The 21,391-nt window shown below is 47.7% G+C and overlaps 2 protein-coding genes across 2 annotated transcripts; one reads left to right on the top strand and one right to left on the bottom strand.

Moving 5' to 3' along the window:
• Positions 1–14,473: 14,473 nt before the first annotated feature.
• PtA15_8A452 (uncharacterized protein) lies at positions 14,474–15,451 on the bottom strand (the record flags this gene model as incomplete). Its single annotated transcript, XM_053171884.1, has 3 exons — positions 14,474–15,143; positions 15,262–15,369; positions 15,447–15,451. The coding sequence occupies 3 exons, from the start codon at positions 15,449–15,451 to the stop codon at positions 14,474–14,476; spliced, it is 783 nt and encodes a 260-aa protein (XP_053023103.1).
• A 452-nt stretch (positions 15,452–15,903) lies between these two features.
• PtA15_8A451 (uncharacterized protein) lies at positions 15,904–18,032 on the top strand (the record flags this gene model as incomplete). Its single annotated transcript, XM_053171883.1, has 6 exons — positions 15,904–16,147; positions 16,210–16,294; positions 16,358–16,678; positions 16,774–17,250; positions 17,335–17,558; positions 17,650–18,032. 6 exons carry the CDS (start codon positions 15,904–15,906, stop codon positions 18,030–18,032), a joined length of 1,734 nt encoding a protein of 577 aa, XP_053023102.1.
• Between the last annotated feature and the right edge of the window lie 3,359 nt (positions 18,033–21,391).

The raw sequence follows: 21,391 nt of genomic DNA, 5'->3' as shown, positions 1-21,391 counted from the left end.
TCTGTCCCACAACCTGGCCCTAGTTGTAGTAGCTTAAAATATCCTCAGCTGTGATAGATCAATAAAAACCATCAGCTTTCTGCGCAATCTTCCCTGAGACCAGCGAGTCTCTTGTCCTTCTTTCCTCCGCACAGCTAGCAGCTTGACCCCTTTCTGTGGTTTCTTCTCCTTTTCTGGGTGCCTCTGAGCTTTTCTCCTCGAGGCCTCAAACCTTCACCATCTCACTCGAGCTTTCTTCCTCAAGTCCTCAACTGTTCTCTGGTCTTCATTTCAACATAAGCCTGTTGGTTTGGTGAAATCAATAAAAAGACAACTGGTCTTTCCTTGGGGCCTTGAAGTGAGCAAGGATGATGAGGAAAGTAAGGGGAAGCTTGTTTGAGGGGTTGGAAGAAATCTAAGGGGTTTGTGAGATTAGCGGCAAATGCGCCACTGAGGGGGCTGGCAAAGAAACTGCAGGGCAACTAGCCTCTCCACAGGTGGCCCCTCTGCTCTGTATCTCTCCTACAGCCCTCTCAATGACTGGGTCCGTTCCGGTCATCAAAAGGAGTAAAGAGTCCCCTCAATGACCAGAGCACTCTTTATCACTCCCCTTGTTGAAAATTTTGCTCTGGTTATTGGTGAAGTTTTGTTGAAACCACAACTCAGGATACATAAAACAAAGAGAGGACAGGAAATATGAAGGCTCAAGAACAGGGGCAGTGAGGATGATTTTGCACAACAGATGCGCCTCAAGTGGGCATCAAAAATGAAGGAGAGAAACAATGACTTTGATTTACTTGTATCTAGCTAGAATATATAGTCTAAGTACAACTGGATAAAGTTGTGGGTGAGATAAAAGATAATAATGAATAAAAACATGCCATAATGAATAAAATATCAAGAAGACAAGAGTTTCTAGAGATTTGATAAGACAGGGATGTCAGGGTTCAAAGACCATATGACATTTGTTCAGACATAAATAAAATAAACAAAATATCAGGCTATAATGATTGATATTATTCAAGAGGAATAAAGATGAATGCTCAGGGAGCTGGGAATTTTAGATCAGTAAGAGAAAAGAGAGGAAATTTCAACAAGTGTTTCTCCTCTCAATGACTGGGGTTCCGGTCATTGAGGGGATTAAGTAATCCTCTTGATGACCAGGTATGCTCTGGTAACCAGCACTGCAAAAAAAACTGTGTCAACTGTGAGCAGTTGACATGCGGCAACTCTGAGGAAGCTTGTGGTGTTACACCAGCCTTACTCAAGGTTTGACTCAACCCAAGCTTCAATGCACAGTAACTGTGCACCTTGCACAGTGACTGTGCCAACAAAGGCACTTCTGCATTCATGTGGATTTACAATGGCAGCTTGGCTTGAGTATCCTGCATGTCAACTGCAAGCAGTTGACCAAGTTATTTTTGCAGTGCAGGAGGTGTGTTTCTCCTCTTGATGACCGGGCTTGTTCTGGTCATCTAGAGGTGCGTTTACTGCTGTCAATGACCAGCGGCAGAATGGACCAAGTCATTGGAGTACTTGATTTGATTACCAGTGATTAGCACTCCACATGCGTGCTGGCCGGTCATTGGGGGTGTATGTATCCTCTGCTTTGTGGCAGCAGTGGTGTGGAACTACTCAAAGGGGGGAATAGAGCCTGGAAGGGAGATGGATAGCAATACTAGTACTAATGTAAGCTATGCAAGGGTGCTGATGAGGATGCCTTCCTGACCAATGCTGAGGGTATGAGAGTAACACTGAGAAAAAGAAGAAAAGGTGTGGCTGATTTCTACTTGATCTTAGGAACTAGTACTATGAGCTTAACTACTGTTTGGCTACTGAGGATGAGAAGGTTGGGGCAATAATTGAAGAGGAGAAGCAATGGCAATGATTCAATAGCAATGGTGAGCTCAGAGGGGCAACGGGCTATGTTCAATATCAATGGGGGATGAGGAATTTCTGCTATAATTTTTGTATAATTTTCACTGATAATTCTCTGACTGGGGAATCTACAAGTGGGGGGAATGAAATTTCTTATGTTAAGCTGAAAGATGAGCAGTCAAGAGGAATTCTGGCTATGGGAATAAAGACTGTACAGATGGGGAAGGGTTCTGGCTATGGGAAGAAAGGTGGTACACAATGGGAAAGGTGATGTGAACATAGTAACAACTTGTAACAATGAGCACTACTGAAAGAGATAAGCACAGATCCAATGATGTAATGTGTACAATAGGCATAGTACATAATGAGTAATATATGTAAAGAGTTTAACACGTGAGAAATTATCTGTAAAAGGAATGTAATGTAATGATTTAAGTAATTTACTTATGAAATGAGTGTTGTAACTAATGAAGACTGTAGGTTTTCTGTAAATCTTATTCAACCATTGAAGATAAAGGGTACTATGTGTGATTGACTATAGGTGAAATGAGACATAGAATCTGAATATGCAATAATAATGAAGTATTTGTGAAGGGTTATGGGTTATTGGGCAATGTAATGATGAATATATGTCAAAGAAGATACTAAAATACTACATATGGCTTGGGATGGAGCACCACAGTGGTCACAGGCTTGCGCCAGCCATCGGCATGGCACTGAATTCTGCCCCTCAAATTGTGTTTTCAAGGGGCTGTGTCAGGCTGTGTCCCCAAACAATTCATTTGTGGCAGGTAAGATATCCCGGGACAAATTTTACAGGGAGCCGGCCTATCCATGTTTTCCGTGCCCTCTTGAGCTGTACACGTTTGGAGCTCAAGGCACCCAGGGGTTTCCCTTGGGCCTAGCCTCCTAGGAGAGTCCGGGCTACCTTAGGTGGGCCCCAAACTCCCCAATGTATGGGTCAAGGCTAGAGAAGACCCTCTTGGTTGCGCCGGGTGGTGTCATCCACCAGCATGCCCGTGCTCTGAGCGCCGTGGGGGCTGGGGGGGTCTCCTCTGCGGGACCGCTTTTTGAGCGCCTTCAGTGGGGAGCTTCTTAGGAGTACCTAATTTCAGCCCCCACAAAAAGGGAGGACAGGAGGTAGCGAAAAGTAGATTGGCCGGAGATGGAAGAGACTTCAAACAGTTGACTGAGGTTGAATGACGGACAAGAAACCAATCCCTCTTGAGAGGTTGGTTTAAATACCTGGTCCGTTGCCCTTCTGTTGCGTGCTCGATGGGCTACTCCAGGGGACACTGCCTTTGGGGCACAACAAGGATCAGGCTGGTTGTGGTGAGACATGGGCTTGCCTCTGTCTATGTGAACCATGCTGATTTGCCATAGCCATTTGCCGGTGTTCTAGCGGGCACTGTCCATGGACCTTGGCCACCTCTGCTGCGCGTCGGTAACCTCCAGTTAATGGGTATTTATTTTGGGCCTTATTAAAAAAACCCGGTTTTTCCAAATTTAGATACAGTTTGCCGGGGCCCCACAACTGTGCAGCGCATGCGGTGTGAGAATAAATGTTGGTTAGTGGGTAGAAACAAACACTATCCGCCTTCTTCAATATTTTGGGCCTTATCAAAAAAAGCCAGTTTTTCCACATTTAGATACAGTTTGCCGGGGCCCCGCAACTGTGCAGCGCATGCAGTGTGAGAATAAAGGTTGGTTAGTGGGTAGAAACAAACACTATACGCCTTCTTATGTGTCCGGGCTGAGTGATTATTGGTGTCTCAGCTCTGCACTCCTACTTTCCACTAGCCTTCAGTGCTCCTTGTTGAGCCTGATCTACAGTGTAATAATCAGCAAGTGGTAAAAGCTACGCACTTTGAAAGCACAAGTCTGCAATAGTAATCTCGTAAGAAAAAGTAAAGGTCACATAAAACTCTCCTAATACTCTTGTACGTCCATAAGTTGTAAGTACAATGATGAGTAGTAAGTAGGATGCTGGAAAACAAAAAAGAGAAGAGAAAACGTCAACCTCCACCCCCTTCCTTCCCTCCACTCACATCTCCATTTCAACCCAATCCCGCAGATCCAACCCTTTCCCGCACTAGTCCGCCATCTCCACCCAATTTCCTGCACATGATTGTCTCACACTCCACTCCACTCCAACACTTGACCTCCCACGCCCTCTGTCCAGCCCCCGTAAGTCAGTCTCTCACCAACACCTCCACCAGCTTTGGCTGCCTTGGCTCACCCGCTGACGCGCCGCTGCTATCAGTCCATGAGTTTAGTCCATGTTGGATTTCTATCTCTTCCTTCTGCCTCATTGTCTCCCCTGAGCTCTTGGTTGTCATTCTCATATCACCTTATGCCTGTCACACCTGATGTTTCCTTTTAGATTGGTCATGCTTCCTGTCTCACTAGCCATGTGACTTTGATCCCTGTCTAGATTAGCCCGATTAGATTTCCAACTACTGTGTTTCCTTGTGCGCACTCGCTCTGCTTGTGATCCCTTGACTGTCACCAATCTCTCCTTGAGTTCCATCTGATTCCATCACCTTCTTTGCATATCCATTGTCATGTTGCCCACAAGTTGATTCCCTGTATGTAGTCTATATATACATAGCCTACAACCTGCAATCAACTCTCATCGGTTCTTCCTCTGTTTTTTCCGCGCCCACTATCCGAGCCAATCCGGTGAGCACTATCCCCCTCACCGTCCTCTCTCAAGCCTAAAGGCTCATCTCTGTGCCCTATTCGTGCTGCGGTCTTCTCGTGAAATCCCTTCAGTCCACCACAGTCCAGCCCTGTCTATCCGCTCTGGTCCAGACATCCAATCTGTGATCCGTGCATTCCGTCTGCGCGCAACTTTCCGCAAACTTTCTTAGCGTGCTTTCTGACATCATCCTCAGTGCTTATGTCAGCGGTATGCACTCTGCGCTCAGCCTCTCTGTGCATTCCTGCCCGCGCTATTGCTGAGTGGAAATTCTACCATGCCCACCCATATAAATCACCACAGCAGTTTCACACGTTTACACACGGTTATTGTTCAATTATGCAATATGCATAGTTTTGCCCCCAGATGATGTGCAAGTCTCATCCTTTCTCCGCTACAGAAAATCAGTTATCATGTCTCCCCTCTATTCACAAGAATATTGTTGTAATTCCATGGCAAATTTTGTCATACGTTTGAATATCCATAGTGCACAATGTTAAATCAAATCTACACTTAAAAAAAAGGCTCATCCAAGGCTGTTTCATCAACATCCACCACCAATTAAACCACAACAAAATCTGCTCACTCAATCAAAAAAAAACTTGACCACACTTGTTAAACTTCCCCATTTGTTTATATTTTCCTGCAATCTTCTTGCTCTCATCAACCTGACTTTTCTTACTGAAAACCCAACCAAAAAAACACACCAAAACTCTTCTTGATCAATTCACTCCACCCAAATCAAACAGGCCAAAATCCCGCTAAAACTCTCTTCAGTGCAGCGTAGCGAGCGCTTCATTGCGCCCTGCGCGCGTAGCGTTAGCGCAGAGACGGTGGAATTCTGCTAACGCTAGGCCACAATTTATCAGAATTCTGCTACGCTAAACCACCCAAACACTATGGTTAGCATAGCTGCCCCACCTTTTCCACCTTTGCCTGTAATTCATAGAAGTGGGGTGGCTTCAGAATATGAGATACATGGGATGTGTTGTGGGGTTAATAGTATAATTCCTATTAACCATACTTTCTTGTTAAACATCCTAGAAGTCTAAAAATTTCACTTAATGCCCAATTTGGTATATTTTCTGTGCCCTGAAATTTACAGCAATGGGTTGGATTTAGAAAATGGGGTATCAGCAATGTGCGTTATTCATAATATCTACTAGTTCACATCCCTTATATCTCAATATATGATTCCACCCCATTGCTGTAGAATTTAGAGCATAGAGAATATACAAAATTGGAATTTACCTGAAATTGTTAAACTTCTGGGATGTGTAACAAAAAATTTATACAGTTAGAAGATACCTTCCTATTAAGTCCACCACACATTCCATTTATCTCATCTTCTGCAGCTTACCCGGCACTCGCGGCCGTACAGCGGGTACCCGCCCGCAGGTGCGGGTGTTGGAAGTTTGCAAAAAAACATGGTCAAAACCCGCCCCGCAGCACCCCTCTCAATGACCAGTTGGTGCTTGTGTACCCTCTTGATGACCAGCAGAGACCAGTAATTGAGAGGGTCTCAGCCCTCTTGATGACCTGTACATAACACACTGGTCATCAAGAAGGCACACAGCCTTCTCAATGAACGGAAAAAACCAGCCAACAAGATGGCACACCTCCCTCTTGATGACCGGCACACACCGGTCAATCAGAAGGCACACGGCCCTCTTGATGACTGGAACACACTGGCCATTGAGAAGGCACACCACCCTCTTGATGACGGGCAGAGACCAGTCATCAAGAGGGTCTCAGCCCTCTCAATGACAGGCACACAGCCCTCTTGATGACCGGCCCACACTGGTCATCAAGAGGGTACACAACCCTCAAGAGGTGTATGTACATTTATACATATTTTCTTCCCTAACCAAACAAGTACCTGCAGTACCCACAAAAAACACCCGCAGTACCCGCAAACAGCACCCGCAGTACCCGCAAACAGCACCCGCAGTACCCGCCCACGGGTGCCAGGTGCGGGTGCGGGTGTCTGGTTTGGGAAAAAAAGCCAGGCGGTACCCGGTTTCACTTGGCAAGCCTTAGCTACTCCACTGCTATATTGAGGCATATGGAGCCGGGCAGACTCTCATGCGCCGTGCTGCGGACTTGGATCGTTTAGGTTTGGAATTAGATGATGATACTCGGCAACCCTAAGTGTCTTTGTAGTGTTTATGTCTACCTAGCTTGTAGTAGTTTTCATTCATTTTCACTTCATTGTTTTCATCATCAAACTCACTCAAACTTCATCCTCACTCGGTCCTAGGTATGCTCTCGTATCACTCATCTCGTTCCTATGTTCTTGTCTCATTTGTTTTTCTTCTCTCTCAGGTGTGCTTCCACCTTGCCCGTGTCGTCTCTCAGTGTCATCACACTCACAGCTTCTTGCTGCTATAGGTCAGTATATCGTCGTAGTTTTCCATTCATTTTCACTTCATTGTTTTCATCATCAAACTCACTCAAACTTCATCCTCACTCGGTCCTAGGTGTGCTTCCACCTCGCCCGTGTCGTCTCTCAGTGTCATCACACTCACAGCTTCTTGCTGCTATAGGTGTGCTTCCACCTCGCCCGTGTCGTCTCTCAGTGTCATCACACTCACAGCTTCTTGCTGCTATAGTTGCACTCCCCTTTGTCGCGCATTAGGTTATGAGCCCGCGCTCCGTTTAGCTCTCGTAAACTGTCACGCTCAATATGTCTGACAACAAGTCATTTCCGGTCCTCAACGACACCAACTGGGACGCCTGGAAGATCAAGATCCTCGGCTACTGCATGCAGCACAAGTTGGCGAAATATCTCGATGGCTGTGCTATTCCCGAGGACGCGGCACTTCGAGCTGATCACCTCGACAAAGAAGAACAGGTCGCCGGTATCTTATATCAATCTATCGGACAGGTCAATCACCAACGATTTGTCACTGAGTCAAATCGGAAGAAGCCAAATCTCATCTGGGCTCTTCTCGTGGGTTACTACGAGTCTCATTCGGCCCAGAACCAGTCGGTCGTCTATCTCGACTTCTGCACCTTTCCTTACAGGGGCAATGTTACCACATTCATCGACGATCTCAACGCCGGTCTGAGCCGAGTGGCTTCAGTCGGTCTCATCATCGGCAAACCAGAAAAAGCCGATCTCAAGGAGTCTCTGCTCTGCGAAATTATTCTGAACAAACTCCCTGCGGACGACTACAAACACCTCAAGGCGAGTCTATTCAACCAGCGACCAATCAGCATTGAAATGATCAAGACCGCTCTCGAAAACGAACGCACTGGTTCGTTGTCAGTCTCTCATCACACTACCCCGATTGCGGCCGCCCCAATCATCAAGCAAGAATCTGCAATGTCGGCCACCACCACACCTCCATTCTGTGCCCCTGGGACTCACAACCCGGCGACTAAGCACTCGGCAGCTGATTGCAAGGCTCTCAAGAAGAAGAAGAAGCCGACCGCCAAAGCGGCAACCTCTAAACAACCAATCAGCGACGACGACGACGCAGCTGATACCTCTTCAATCAGCACCACGAGCAGTGGACTTCTCTGCATTCGCAAGGCTCTCTCTGCAGTTCAGACTGACGACGTCTGTTTTCTCGACAGTGGAGCTAGTCATCATATGTTTAGCGACAAGTCACGTTTCACCGACTACCGCGAACGTTCAACCCAAATTGCACTTGCCGACGGAAATCACCTTGAGTCCGTAGGTGAAGGTTTTGTTCGATTACTCGCGAACGACGGCACCGACCTCAAGTTGAAAGCTCTCCACGTTCCTGGCTTATCTGGAACTCTCATCAGCTTCGGAAGATTGTTTGAACGCGGCTGCAACGTTGTTCGAACTGGAGCTAGCACGTTTGACTTGGTCCGCAACAACTCAATCATTCTCTCAACGGCAGTAATTGGTGGCGTCTGCAACATCAAGCTCGCTCCTGGAAGTCAAGGTCAGTCACCCTCTGCTCTCGCCAAAACGGCAACATCGACTGACATTAACACCATTCACAGGTCAGCAGGACACCCTCACATCAAGGCTCTAAAGAAGATGTTCCCGGGCATCAAGGCTTCAAAGATTGACTGTGAAGCTTGCTCACTGTCGAAATCTCATCGACTTCCGTTTCCTGGTTCTCTCCCCGAAGCCACTCGACCGCTTGAGTACGTCTACATGGACCTCAGCGGGAGAATCAATCCTAGATCCTTTGGTGGTAAAGAATACTACTTCAAAATCACAGATTATTTTACTCGTTATCGCCACGTCTACTTGTTATCAAAAAAATCTGAAACCTTTTCATTCTTCATGCAATACTATCATGAAGTCACCAATCATCATTCATCAAACATTAAAACTGTAATCTTTGATGGCGGAGGCGAGTTCAATTCAACTGAATTTCTCAACTTCCTCAAAAGCAAAGGGATCACCGTTCAAGTCACGGCTCCTTACACTCCTCAGCAAAACTCCGTCGCTGAGAGAGGAAACCGGTCGACATCAGAGAAAGCAAGATGTCTTCTAAAACAGGCCAAGCTCCCATCTGAGTACTGGGCCGAGGCAGTTTCAACGGCTGTCTTCTTGGAAAACACCACACCAATGCGCAAACTTCGGTGGGACACTCCGTATAACAAATGGTTTGGCTCATCTTTCAACACCTCACGTCTCAAACCATTCGGCTGTCTAGCGTATGTCAACATTCCGAAACAACTTCGTGACGGAAAATTTGGCGACACTGCCAAGAAGGGCATTCTGGTCGGGTACCAGCTGGGAACGCATAACTGGCGCGTTCTCCTACCAGGAGGAAAAGTGGAGCGCTGTCACGACGTCACATTTGTCGTGACAGAATTCCCAGGAGTCTCCATTTTCTCTCCAGCTGATCCCTCCTACCACTTCGACCCACTCACTCCTTTCGAATTCGACGAATTCGATGAATCTTCACCTTCTCCTCCGTCTCCCTCTCCTGACTCTCTGCTCGACGTTCTCGAATGGCGATCTGCTGAAGATGAACTTGACTTGGATGCACCGCTGATCGATGTCGAATCCTTCTTTGTGGACTCGGACCCAACTGATCGGCTGGCTGCGGCTGATCCTCCGGTTCAAACTCAAGAAGCAAACACCGAATCTTCACGCCAAAATGACTCTTCCAAGCAGCCGAAACCCGGCTATGACATTCGTCTTACGTCCAACATCGCGCCGAAGAACATCAGCTCCGACATCGACACTTCCCACATTCTACACACCAAAAGGAGGGCTAATTTAGCCAGAGCATTAACCGCCTCGGAAATTCCTCGCACTTATCGTGAGGCTATGCTTTCATCGGAAGCTTCGTGCTGGACTCAAGCGGTAGACTCCGAACTAACGGCCATGAAGGACCTCAAGGTGTGGAGCATCGAAGTCATTCCAGGCGACGAGTCGCTTCTGGGTACAGTCTGGGTCTTCCGCAAAAAGAAGAACTCAGAGGGGATCGTCGTGAAGTTCAAAGCTCGACTGTGCGCGCAGGGCTCTCAGCAGAAGGACGGGGTGGGTTTCACTTATGCACCTACCGGACGGTCAACAAGTCTGAGGGCTGCGCTGATTGTCGGCTTGTCACGCGGCTACCACATCCATCAAATGGATGCCAAAAACGCTTTCCTCAACGGAAATCTCAAGGAGTCGGTTTATCTTCGGCCACCACCTGGACTCGACGTACCCAAAGGATATTGCTTGAAGCTTCATAAAGCCATCTACGGCCTCAAGCAAGCTCCGCGGGTTTGGTACGCCGAGCTCAGGGACTTCTTCAGCTCTATCAACTTCTCTCCATCTCCGGCAGATCCTTGTCTGTTCACTTCTCAAGTTCCGGATTGGGAATGCTTCGTTCACGTTTATGTCGATGACATGATTATCATTAGCCACGACGTCAATCGCTTCAAGACTCTTATTTCTGAAAAGTTTAAGATGGAAGACCTCGGGGAAGCGAAGCACATACTCGGTATCAAACTGACCCGGACTTCACCAACTTCACTTCTCTTAAGTCAAGAAGCATATACACAATCCATCCTTGATAACTACAGGATGTCGGATTGTAGAACTACCTCAACGCCGATGGTCGCGAACTCACGGCTAGTGAAATCCTCGGACGAAGACCACAACGCTTTTCGTCAACTCAACGTCAACTATCGTGAAGCACTGGGTCTCCTCAACTATCTCTCCGTCTCGACTCGTCCAGATATCTCCTTTACAGTCTCACAATTATCACAACATCTCGAAAAGCCAGGAATGGCTCACTGGAAAGCTGTCCAGCATCTCCTCCGATATCTGGCGGGAACCAAAAAACACGGAATCCAACTGAAAGGCTCAAGTAACTTGGACAACATCTCAGTCTACACGGATGCTGACTTCGCCAACTGCACTGACGACCGTAGGTCGTACTCCGGCTACGTCACACTCTTTGCCGGTAATCTTCTCTCTTGGCGATCGAAGAAGCAGCAAACTGTATCTACATCAACCACGGAAGCAGAATACCGCGCTCTGTTTGAAGGCGTTCAAGAATCCGTTTGGCTCAAGTACTTGTTCCAGAGTCTATCGGTCCGATTCACCACAAAATTTGAGGTTTTTGTCGACAATCAGAGCGCCATTGCTCTCGCGACTAACCCAATTTTTCAACAACGGTCCAAACACATCGACATCATATATCACTGGCTCCGCGAAGTTCATGACACGGGACTGATTCACATCAATTACATCCCAACTAATCATCAAAAGGCGGACGTGTGCACCAAGGCACTCGGACGGCAAAAACATCAACATATCATTTCCGATCTCAAGATCCAGCGGCAATGAGAGAGGGGGGGTATTGAGGCATATGGAGCCGGGCAGACTCTCATGCGCCGTGCTGCGGACTTGGATCGTTTAGGTTTGGAATTAGATGATGATACTCGGCAACCCTAAGTGTCTTTGTAGTGTTTATGTCTACCTAGCTTGTAGTAGTTTTCATTCATTTTCACTTCATTGTTTTCATCATCAAACTCACTCAAACTTCATCCTCACTCGGTCCTAGGTATGCTCTCGTATCACTCATCTCGTTCCTATGTTCTTGTCTCATTTGTTTTTCTTCTCTCTCAGGTGTGCTTCCACCTCGCCCGTGTCGTCTCTCAGTGTCATCACACTCACAGCTTCTTGCTGCTATAGGTCAGTATATCGTCGTAGTTTTCCATTCATTTTCACTTCATTGTTTTCATCATCAAACTCACTCAAACTTCATCCTCACTCGGTCCTAGGTGTGCTTCCACCTCGCCCGTGTCGTCTCTCAGTGTCATCACACTCACAGCTTCTTGCTGCTATAGGTGTGCTTCCACCTCGCCCGTGTCGTCTCTCAGTGTCATCACACTCACAGCTTCTTGCTGCTATAGTTGCACTCCCCTTTGTCGCGCATTATGCTATGTATTACATGGCAAAAAGAATATACCCATTTCTCCGTGCCCTCAATCTTTTGTGCTCATGGGACATGTAACAAAAAAGTTATTGAATTGTACCACTGGGTGTCAAAATATAAAAATTAATGATGCATTGCTTGAGGAAAAGAATATTACCATTAAATTCTGCGCCTTTTCTCATGTAGGGAACCATGATAAAAAGTCCAAATAAACACCTGAAACAGCCCACACTAATTTAATCAAGAAACTAGGTGGGCACAAAAATCAACTTTTCAATAGTAAAATTGGTTATCACCATTGAATTCTACACCCTTCAAACTGCAGGAAATGAATGTGAAATCTTGGAAAAGGTTTAAAACTAAGCTGTGAGAAATTAAATAAACAGCTGTGTGTAAACGCGGGAAACCGGGTGTATTCCGCAGCAGTTTAGACGTCGCCAGGTCATCAAACCGCTTTTTTTCGCGGAAAACTCGGGTTTTTTTAGAGGAATTGAATAAAACTTCTCTATTTCCGAAAAGAGAGCCAGTTGCGAGGACAAATCAGAAACAGTCTCCACCAGGACAACAACCGCGTAAAAAAAGGTAACTGGAATCTGCGGCTCGGCCAGCGGGTACACCTTATCTACACCGGGATGAGTGTTCTTTGGTGAGCACCTGCACATTGGGAAGGATTCCACCATGGAGCAGTCCGTACCTGCTAGCCAAGGAAGGCTGCTCCAGGCGGACAGCAGCTATGTGTATTGGCTGGCCGGACGGCGGAAGGTGTCTTCGCTCGCCGGTGTAGTCGGGCAGGCTACAAGGCTATGGAAATGGGCCTGCGGCGGAGCAAAGCTACACGCGGCTAAATGACGAGGAAAAAAGACGTCTGGATTTCCAACAACAAAGGATGGATGGAGATAAAACAGACATACAAGAGAGGCCCTTTTATAAGGGCCGACAATAGAAAAGAAAACCAAACAACAAGAAGAAACCGGTGAATAGTAATTCAATGGTACAGACAATATGGGCGTGTACAGGTCACGCCTGGTCTGAGAAAGGAAGGAAGAAACGGAAACCCAACAACCCCTTGCGTGCAGTACGCAGGGGCTTTGGCACCTCTAAACTCCTGGCTCGTGCGGAGCCGGAGCCGGAGCCGGAAAAACCTAACACGCGTACAGCGCGCCCCTAGTATGGGCGCCTGTCGCGTAGCCAATTGTAGCACGGCTACACCGGGCCCGGAGAGAATATTGCTCCTTGTAATTCACTTGGCTTGCCGGGCCCGGGGGGAATATTGCTCCTTACAATGCACCAGCTAGTCTACATCCTTGCCGAGGTTGCTCCCCGGCAATCACCTGGACATTGCTTGCCAAGAATGATTCATTCCCACCGGGCTGAATCCCCGGCATGCTTGACAAGGAGACTGGCCATCGAATGGAGTAAACACTCCCTTCAATGGCCGGTCCGACTGCACGTCTAGAGGAGGAGAGTCCTCTCGATGGCCACTGTCTTCTCCCTTTGATGACCTATTGCATCGGTGGCCATCGGGAGGGGTAACCAAAGGCCAAGGAGGCATTCTTGCACCTGGAAGGGGCTGGGTGGGACAATCTTTGCAAGATCAGCATGTGTGGGTTCTCAGGCCCTTTTTTTAGCAATTCAAGAAGTTTTATTTGGGGGTGCGTTTTTTTAGTAAGGCCCTTTATTTTTACCCTTGTTTTGTGTCAAAGTGGGTGATTCAAAATTTTCAAAAATTAATGTTGGAGGGGAGTCAAAAATTACCTCTGCTGGCTGAAAGCAAAAAAAATAAGTGAAAACTCATATTTTTCAATTTGCAGTGCACAAAGTGCTGTACACTACCACCCGCTGTGGCCAGGACCTCAAGTGGACGCCCCCTGCAGTGTGTGACAGATTTTTTGCAGTGCATGAAGCACATCCAAATAAAGATTCTCTGCATTTAATTGGATAATTAAAATCACAACTCTCATTTTTTTTCTTTCATAATCATTCTTGGGACCTTTTCCACCCCTGTAGCCAATCCCATGACTTCCGGGCTGTGGCCTGAAGCTCCTGCAATGAAAAATGTGATGCCAAAAACTTGAGCGCACACATGTACATACATGTGTATATTTGTTCAATCTCTTCAAGTTGCCTGATGTGAGTTCTGCGCCAGATTGTCTCGATGCACATCTGAGGTCTCTAACCTTACAACCATAAATCGGTTGTTTTTGAAGGAAATTGGGGTCCGGATGGTCTTTTCGCATTGCCTGGTTATACATGGTTCAGGATCGAGGCAAGCGTCCGAGGAGATGAGATTTTGGTTTTTTTCTTTGTCAAAAAATATGGAAAAAACAAAAGCTGGGATGCAAGATGAGGCTAGAGTAAAGGTGCTGTATCTACATGAAAGCGTTTGTACCGGTGACAACAGGGCGATTGTAGATGAAAGACTGGGTGAGGGTTTCAGGGGGGGGGGGATATGGAGGGGAATGAACAACATGATACTGGATGCTTTACAGTATCTGTGAGCGGGTATGGGTTGAGAGCCGAGGGGGCTGCGAATGAGGGGAGGCTAGGATTGATTATTATTGGATTTAGGTTTGTCGTCGATCTCGAGGCTTTGGACGGCGTTGGTAAACAACTTGAATGCCTGATTGCCCTGGCGGTCCTTCTTGGCTGTGGACGCAGGAGAGGGGCCGGCTGGGGCTGTCGTGGTTGATGTGGCAGTTGCCGAGGATGACTGGGGAGGGACGAGATGCTGGAGTGGCGGGGGGAGAGGGTTTGAGGATGACGACTTGAGTGCGGATTGGAAGAGCGCCTTGCCCGGGTTCTTGGCCGTTTTCGCTGGCTGCGATTGGCGGCTGGCGGCTGAGCTGGCTGGAGCAGGGGGCTCTTGCTGTTGGCCCTCGGCGACAGGAGGGGGGGAGGTGGATGGCTGGTCGTGGGCTGGGTTGCTGGCAGTGGACGAGCGATCCCATTGGTCCGGGGTCTCCTCGGTCTCTTGATCAAGCTTGGAGGAGTTCTCGGTCTTGCGCTTCTCCTTGCGCTTCGCATTCTTCTTCTGGGCTTGGGTCATCCCCTTGAGGGCCGATTGGGCAACGGCTACTTCCGGCCGGATCATCCCTACGACACTCCCCTTCGGCAGCTTCCGCGACTCCGACTCGGCTTGCCGCGCCGAGCGGAACTTGCTTACATCCTCTTGGGGCGTAAAGCCTGGCCGGATCTTGATCTCTTTCCTTATCCTGTCTTCCCATGAACATTTTTTTTTATTTAAAAAAAAGCACGAGCAACCATCAGCCAGATTCAGTTCGCAGTAAGACCTAGAAAATAGCAGGGTGTGATATAAACAAAAGCACCCACGTCCCATCCGGCCGTTTAGATGGAGCTACTTTCCGATCACCGGTGTTAGGATCCAGTACGATGCCCGAGGTAGATGGGGTGAGTTCTGAGAGAAGTGGTGGTCGAGATCTGAAAAATAGACGATGGTTAGAGGCTTGACATGTCGACAGTCCATCAGAACACAATCAAAGAAATAAAATACTGACGGCATGTTTGTGTTGCTGTTTGTGATCAGCAGCGGTGGCAGTGTGTGAGTATGTATTGCCTGAATTTTCTTTCTGGACGGCCAGGAGCAACAGTTGCCGGAGTCTGATGTGTTCCGCAATCCGGACCCGTCGGACAAAATATGTCCGACAGCTGCCCGGACGCGTGCAGTAAATTGCCAGTGGGCACCACCTCAGGCCATCTCCGCTGGGCAAGGCTGTATATGTTGTTTTCTGGCTGAACTCGACATTAATGTTATGAGCTCCTAAACGTAGGCTGGTGCAGTTTGGACTTGTTTCTCTAAATACTTGGATATATTCAAGCACAATGGAGTATCCTCCTGCCCCCACGATGTCCAAAACTCCAGACCATTAAGCCGCTGGTGATTCTTTGTGAGGGTGCTGAGGATGCTGATGTTGTGTTGCTGAGTTTGGCTGTTGACTGCCAGCCACTCCCACCATGTCGCCCCCCGCATCTCCTCCCTCCACTCCGCCTGCGCCGGCCGACTCGACCCCCCTCAACCCCCACCAGCGCTCCTTCTCGGTCTCCTCCCTCTCCCAGAATGCCTACTACCATCTCTACCACAGTCTGCCCTCGACCCCCAAGCTCAGCCTGCCCCTCCATCGCACCTCGATCGTCGACCAAGCCACCTCAACCCATTCCCACCACCAAATCATCGCCATCGCAGCCAAGAAACTCATCGGTATGGCTGGCCCCCAGCCCCAACCCATTTCAGGCTTGCTAATCTTGCCTCTATCTCCGCAGTTGTCTTCGCTTCAGTCCATTCAGTCATCAGTGCCGCATCCCTCGCGCTAGCATTGATCAGGAGACGAAGAGCAACCATAAGAGGGTCAGCAAACCAATTTTCCCAGCCGCTACCAGCCCAAACTGATTCAAGTGGACCACTGTGCAGTGAGAAGCGCTCCTTATGGCATGTGGTCAAGACGGTGTGGTCGGACGAGAAGATCGCCAGGCTGGCCGCCTTCCTGGGCTCATATTCCGCACTCTGGACGCTCGCCTTCCCGGCGCTATCCAAGCTCAGAAACCAGGCCGAGCCCGATCCCTCCGTCGCCCCCGATCAGAAACTCCAGCCACCCCTCGATCGGCACCGCATCCAGCTCGCGAGGTTCATCGCCGACTGGGCCGCCGCAGTGGCGGGCGCGATCGCCGGACTGGCCTTGCTTGCCCAGGCCAAACAGGAGCGCGTCAACTTGGCACCCAATATATTCTGTCGGTCAGTCCGATCATCTATCCTCTACAAGATCATCCAACATCTTCAAACTGACTTCAACACATACACCCACCCATCTTTTTTTTTTTTTTTTGAAGAGGTTTATATACCTTACTGAAGTACAGACCATTATTCAAGTTCCCCCATGGAGATCTAATCTTGTTTGGGCTCTCGAATGCCCAGATCATGTCGGCATTTGTGCTCAGGCCACAGACCTTACCAGCATGGTACTGGCAATGGATCCGGCGCTCGGGAAGCTTAGACCTCAAGTTCCTCGAGCTCCACCGGCTCCTCAACACGCACAAGCTACGCGACATGGCGCTCCCCAAGCAAGTCATCGATCTCACGCGGCCGCGGACGCGCGCTAACGATCTGCGGCTCAGGAACTGGCTCAGCCATCCCGATCCGCTCGCCGCGCCTGCCGCCCCCTGCCACTTCAACCACTCATCCTTCGACAGCTGTATCCTCGGTAACGGCTCGCGCACTTGGGGCGCTTTCAAGTCCATGGTCCCCACCTATACCATCTTACATCTCGTCCCGGCCCTCTTGTTCAGAAGCAAAATGTTCATCAAATCGTACGTCCTCGCCCCCCAACCCACATCCTGAGATCTCTTTCTCGCTGACATGCTTGGTTTTTTTTTTCGCTCTTTGGTCAAAAGGCCGCTCTTATTCCTGGTCTCGATCGCAAGAAAGACGGCCTCCTCGGCCTTATTCCTAGCCACCTTTGTCTGGATCATCCTCTTCTCAGTGTGTATCCCCTCCCGTCTCTACGAAGCTTCACATGGCTCGATCAAGTTACGCGGTTCGGCGTGGAACGGGGTTGTTGGCTTTGCAACTGCGTTCTCATTGCTATGGGAGGATCCTAGACGAAGAGGCGAACTAGGTCAGTTTCTCATTTTACTCACGCAAAAGGAAAGAGGTGATGAACATTAACCACGCCCGACAAAAATATTACTATGACGAAAAAAAAACAGCTTTATACTGTGCTCCGAAGGCGTTAGCCTCGGTCTGGCAAGTGATGAAGATCAAAGGCCTCGTCAAGAGTCTGGCATACGGCGAGATGATTCTGGCAAGCATGGGCACGAGCATGTTGATGCACTGCTTTGTCCATGCGCCCCAGAGCATGCCCGCCCTGATCAGAGGCACCTTAGGCCAACTCATCGACCCCCATTTCCCGGGAAGATCCGCCGCCCTCAACCATCCCAAGACAAAGCAGATCCCTCTCCATCCTTCCTCCTCCGAGTCCCCCCCAGGTGACGCTCCTCCTGGAAACCTGCCCAGAAACCTCTCGCAGACCCGTAATGTCGAGAAGATTAGTTACTTTGGCGTGCTTGATAAAGAGGTCCAGAACGCGTGATCCCCCTCCGACTATCAATTCATTCTTCTTCTGATCATGTACCTACACCTCCCAAAATTCAATCCTCGTTATTTTATCTTTCTCTACGCTTGTGCAGTTTGAGTAAGCCAGAAAAAGACACTCTTGTTTTTCTTCTTTTTTGTTCTTGCGCGGGTGTGTCAATCAATTCCATAGATTAGAGCTCTCTTACTTCTGATCACCCATAACCTTAATCATGTCTACTTCATTTAATCAACTACTAGATGGGATAATTCTTTTTTTTTTCCTTTTTGAAACAACTAGAGGCCAAGGTGGCTTCCCCGATGTACTGCCAAGTGTCAGCATCTAAGCTGTATGGAATAATTGTGGTCCTCATGAAGTACTCTCTGCATTGACCATTTCTTAAGGGTGTTCAAAGTTGAAATTATATTTTTTTTGAAGCATAAAATCATAAAATCACAAAGCTTTTGAGTGCTGATTTTTATGTACCATTTGAGAATCATCACTCTCCTTTGAGTGTTTGGGTGATACATATTTTTTTTGGCTTGAAGGTATATGATTTTATGGCTTGATGATTTATGCAAGCCAACTTTGAACACCCTTGTCCCTTATTATGATGCTACAATTATCCTTTTAGCCTAAGTCTGCTGATGGAAAGCCTCTTCCTCAGGATATACATACATAATTCAGGAAAAGATTAATTAATCATTGACATTGATCTGACCAGAGTGCTGTTTTCAAACTTTTAACAAATCACCAAGGGGGTGGAATATATTTCTATGGTTGAGATCCCAAAGTTCTCTCAGTTTTGAACTTAACCCAAGTCCCTTGCTGCTGTGGGTGTGTGTCTTGCGAAGCAAGCCTCCAACAGTCCTTGGCAGGAGGGACTTGCGCCTTATTGCCCCTTTTTGTGGGGGCAGGATTCTAGATTTTGGTGGGAGGAATTTTCAAAGGTGTATAATTCCTTGCTTCCAAAACCCTCTTGAGATTAAATCTTCTGAGGTTGAAGACTGGCTTGTGCCTGTCCACCCTGGAGAATTTGAGGCATCTCAATCTGTTCCCTCCACTCTGTTGAATTATGCATACGCAGCAAAACTCGCAATTCTCACTTGCATTTGAAACCTAACCTAACCTAATTGAAATTCCCCCGACAACAAAACCGATTCACTCCCGCCCAAAGCCTGCTAGTCTTTCCCTCACGCGCTTACATTATTCAATTGTGAGGAAGAGACTAGTAAGCAATTTTCACCTTCACCAACTCAAATCATCCATCAACAAACTTGACAACAACTAACAACCTTTTTCCTTTTTCTTTCACTCTATCATTCTACCAAATGTACATAGAATCATTTCTCTCTTGTGCGCGTCCGTCAACCGAACCAACCAAAAACCAAATTCAAATTCAACTGCGTTCATCACAGGTATGCCATCACTGTTGTCTTTACTCAAAACTAATCAATCGTCTAATTTCCAATATGTTTCTTTTGTTTCTCCTATACTGTTTTCTTTTCTTCTAGGTGTGTTTGCTAAGAGCTATTGTTGTTGTTGTCTATCTGAGATTGTCCATCTCACATTTGTCCTCCCTCATTAAGATCCCTGTTCAGACTCTATCAAAAATTACACACTCCAAAAAAAAACCCATCAAAAACACTGAATCTGTGGATTTTACATGGAAAAGGTCTGTGCTCAGCACCTCAGTTCCACCGTTCTGTCCACAATAAAACATAGAGGGGATCAATGGAGATAGAATAATTTCTACTCTTTTCTCCAGCATCTTCTGCTGACCTTGAGCTAATCACATGGGAGTGGGTGTGATGGGTGAGCTATAGAAAAAATCAAGAAAGTACCCCAAAATTCCATTCTTGCTATGCAAGCTTGGGGCGCAAGGGTCTAAGTCCCTCCTGACGGAGGTTTGCTTTGCGATTTCAGCCCCAAAGTCTTGAGGGACTTTGTTAATTTTGTCTCAGTTTGGTCTTTAGGCTGCAGATTTACCTTTTAATTGATTTCAAGTAAATATTCCCTCAATTAAAAGTAGTTCCAACCTTAATATACTCCAAAATTTTGCTACTGTCTTTTTGGAAAAGCTTGGACCTTTTCTGCCTTGACTTGGTATTTGTTTAAGACATACCATCTTTTTTTGCTGGTTTTTATCCTGGCATCTATCAGACAAGGCCGAAGCCAAAAATCACCCCTGAGGCCACCATTCTCCAGTACAAGATCTCAGAGTACAGCTAGTGAGAGTCTGAGTTCATATTTTGAACCAGGACAGCTTGTCGACCTTGGAGCCCACTCCTAATGATTATCACCCGCTTCCCTCTGCCCCAATGGAGGGGCCAACTAAAGTTGTGACCTGGAACCCAATGATCCGGTGGTATCCAATCGGATACCCAGTCAAGTCGGGTCATGGATGCATTTTTAGAAACCCTGTATTCAATCAAATACCTGGGTATGCAGGCAGAGGTACAAGATAGAGAAAAAACAGATTAAAATTTTAATGTATATACATATTTCAAGGCAAAATAAATGGGTTTTGTGCATGTAAAGATAAAAACACATTACAGAGAATCGATTTTGATGTCATCAAAATCAATGATATCCCAAGCAAGACATTTTTTTAATCAGATCAGTGCCTCGGCCTCCAGAGTGCTAGCTGAGTTGATTGCACGTTGTGGTGATTTATATAGGGGAGCGTGGTAGAATGTCCACTTGGGGATAGCGTGGGCGGGAATGCACAGAGAGGCTCAGGCAGAGTGCATTCCGGTGACATAAGCACTGAGGATGATGTCAGAAAAGCACACAAGAAAAGCTTACGGAAAGTCACGCGCGGACTGGAATGCACAGATTGCGGATTTTGGATTGGAGCGGGAAAGACAGAGCTGGACTGCGGCGGACTACACACGTGGACTAGTAGCAGCAGCGCGTCAGCGGGTGAGCCACAACAGCCAAAGCGGGTTTCACCAGTGTGTTGAGTTGTCTGTTAGTCTGCTACCATGATGTATCACCACAGTATAGAGGGCTGTTGGATCGACCCATGAGCACTACCAACCAACCACCCAGCTGGCAGCCACAAGCGTCTGTAGCCTAGTTGGTAAAGGCAGCACTCTAGTATGTGTCTCAGCATAGCTGAGGTCGTGAGCTCGACTCTCACCAGACACATCTTCATTTTACAGTCTCCACACAGTGGGTGGAACCGGGGTGGAGGCGGTGACAAGAGACCGACTGGCAGGGGCTAGACAGAGGACAGTGGGAGGTCAAGCGTCGGAGAGGAGCGGAGTCTGGGAGAGTGACGTGTGGAAGAGTGGGCAGAGCTGGAGGAATAGTGCGGGAAAGTGTCAGACGTGCGGGATCGGGTGGGAACGGCGATGTGCATGGAGGGAAGG

The sequence above is a fragment of the Puccinia triticina genome, chromosome 8A (genome assembly GCF_026914185.1).
Source record: "Puccinia triticina chromosome 8A, complete sequence".
Classification (NCBI taxonomy): Eukaryota; Fungi; Basidiomycota; class Pucciniomycetes; order Pucciniales; family Pucciniaceae; genus Puccinia; species Puccinia triticina.
This window is presented reverse-complemented; position numbering and strand designations above follow the sequence as displayed.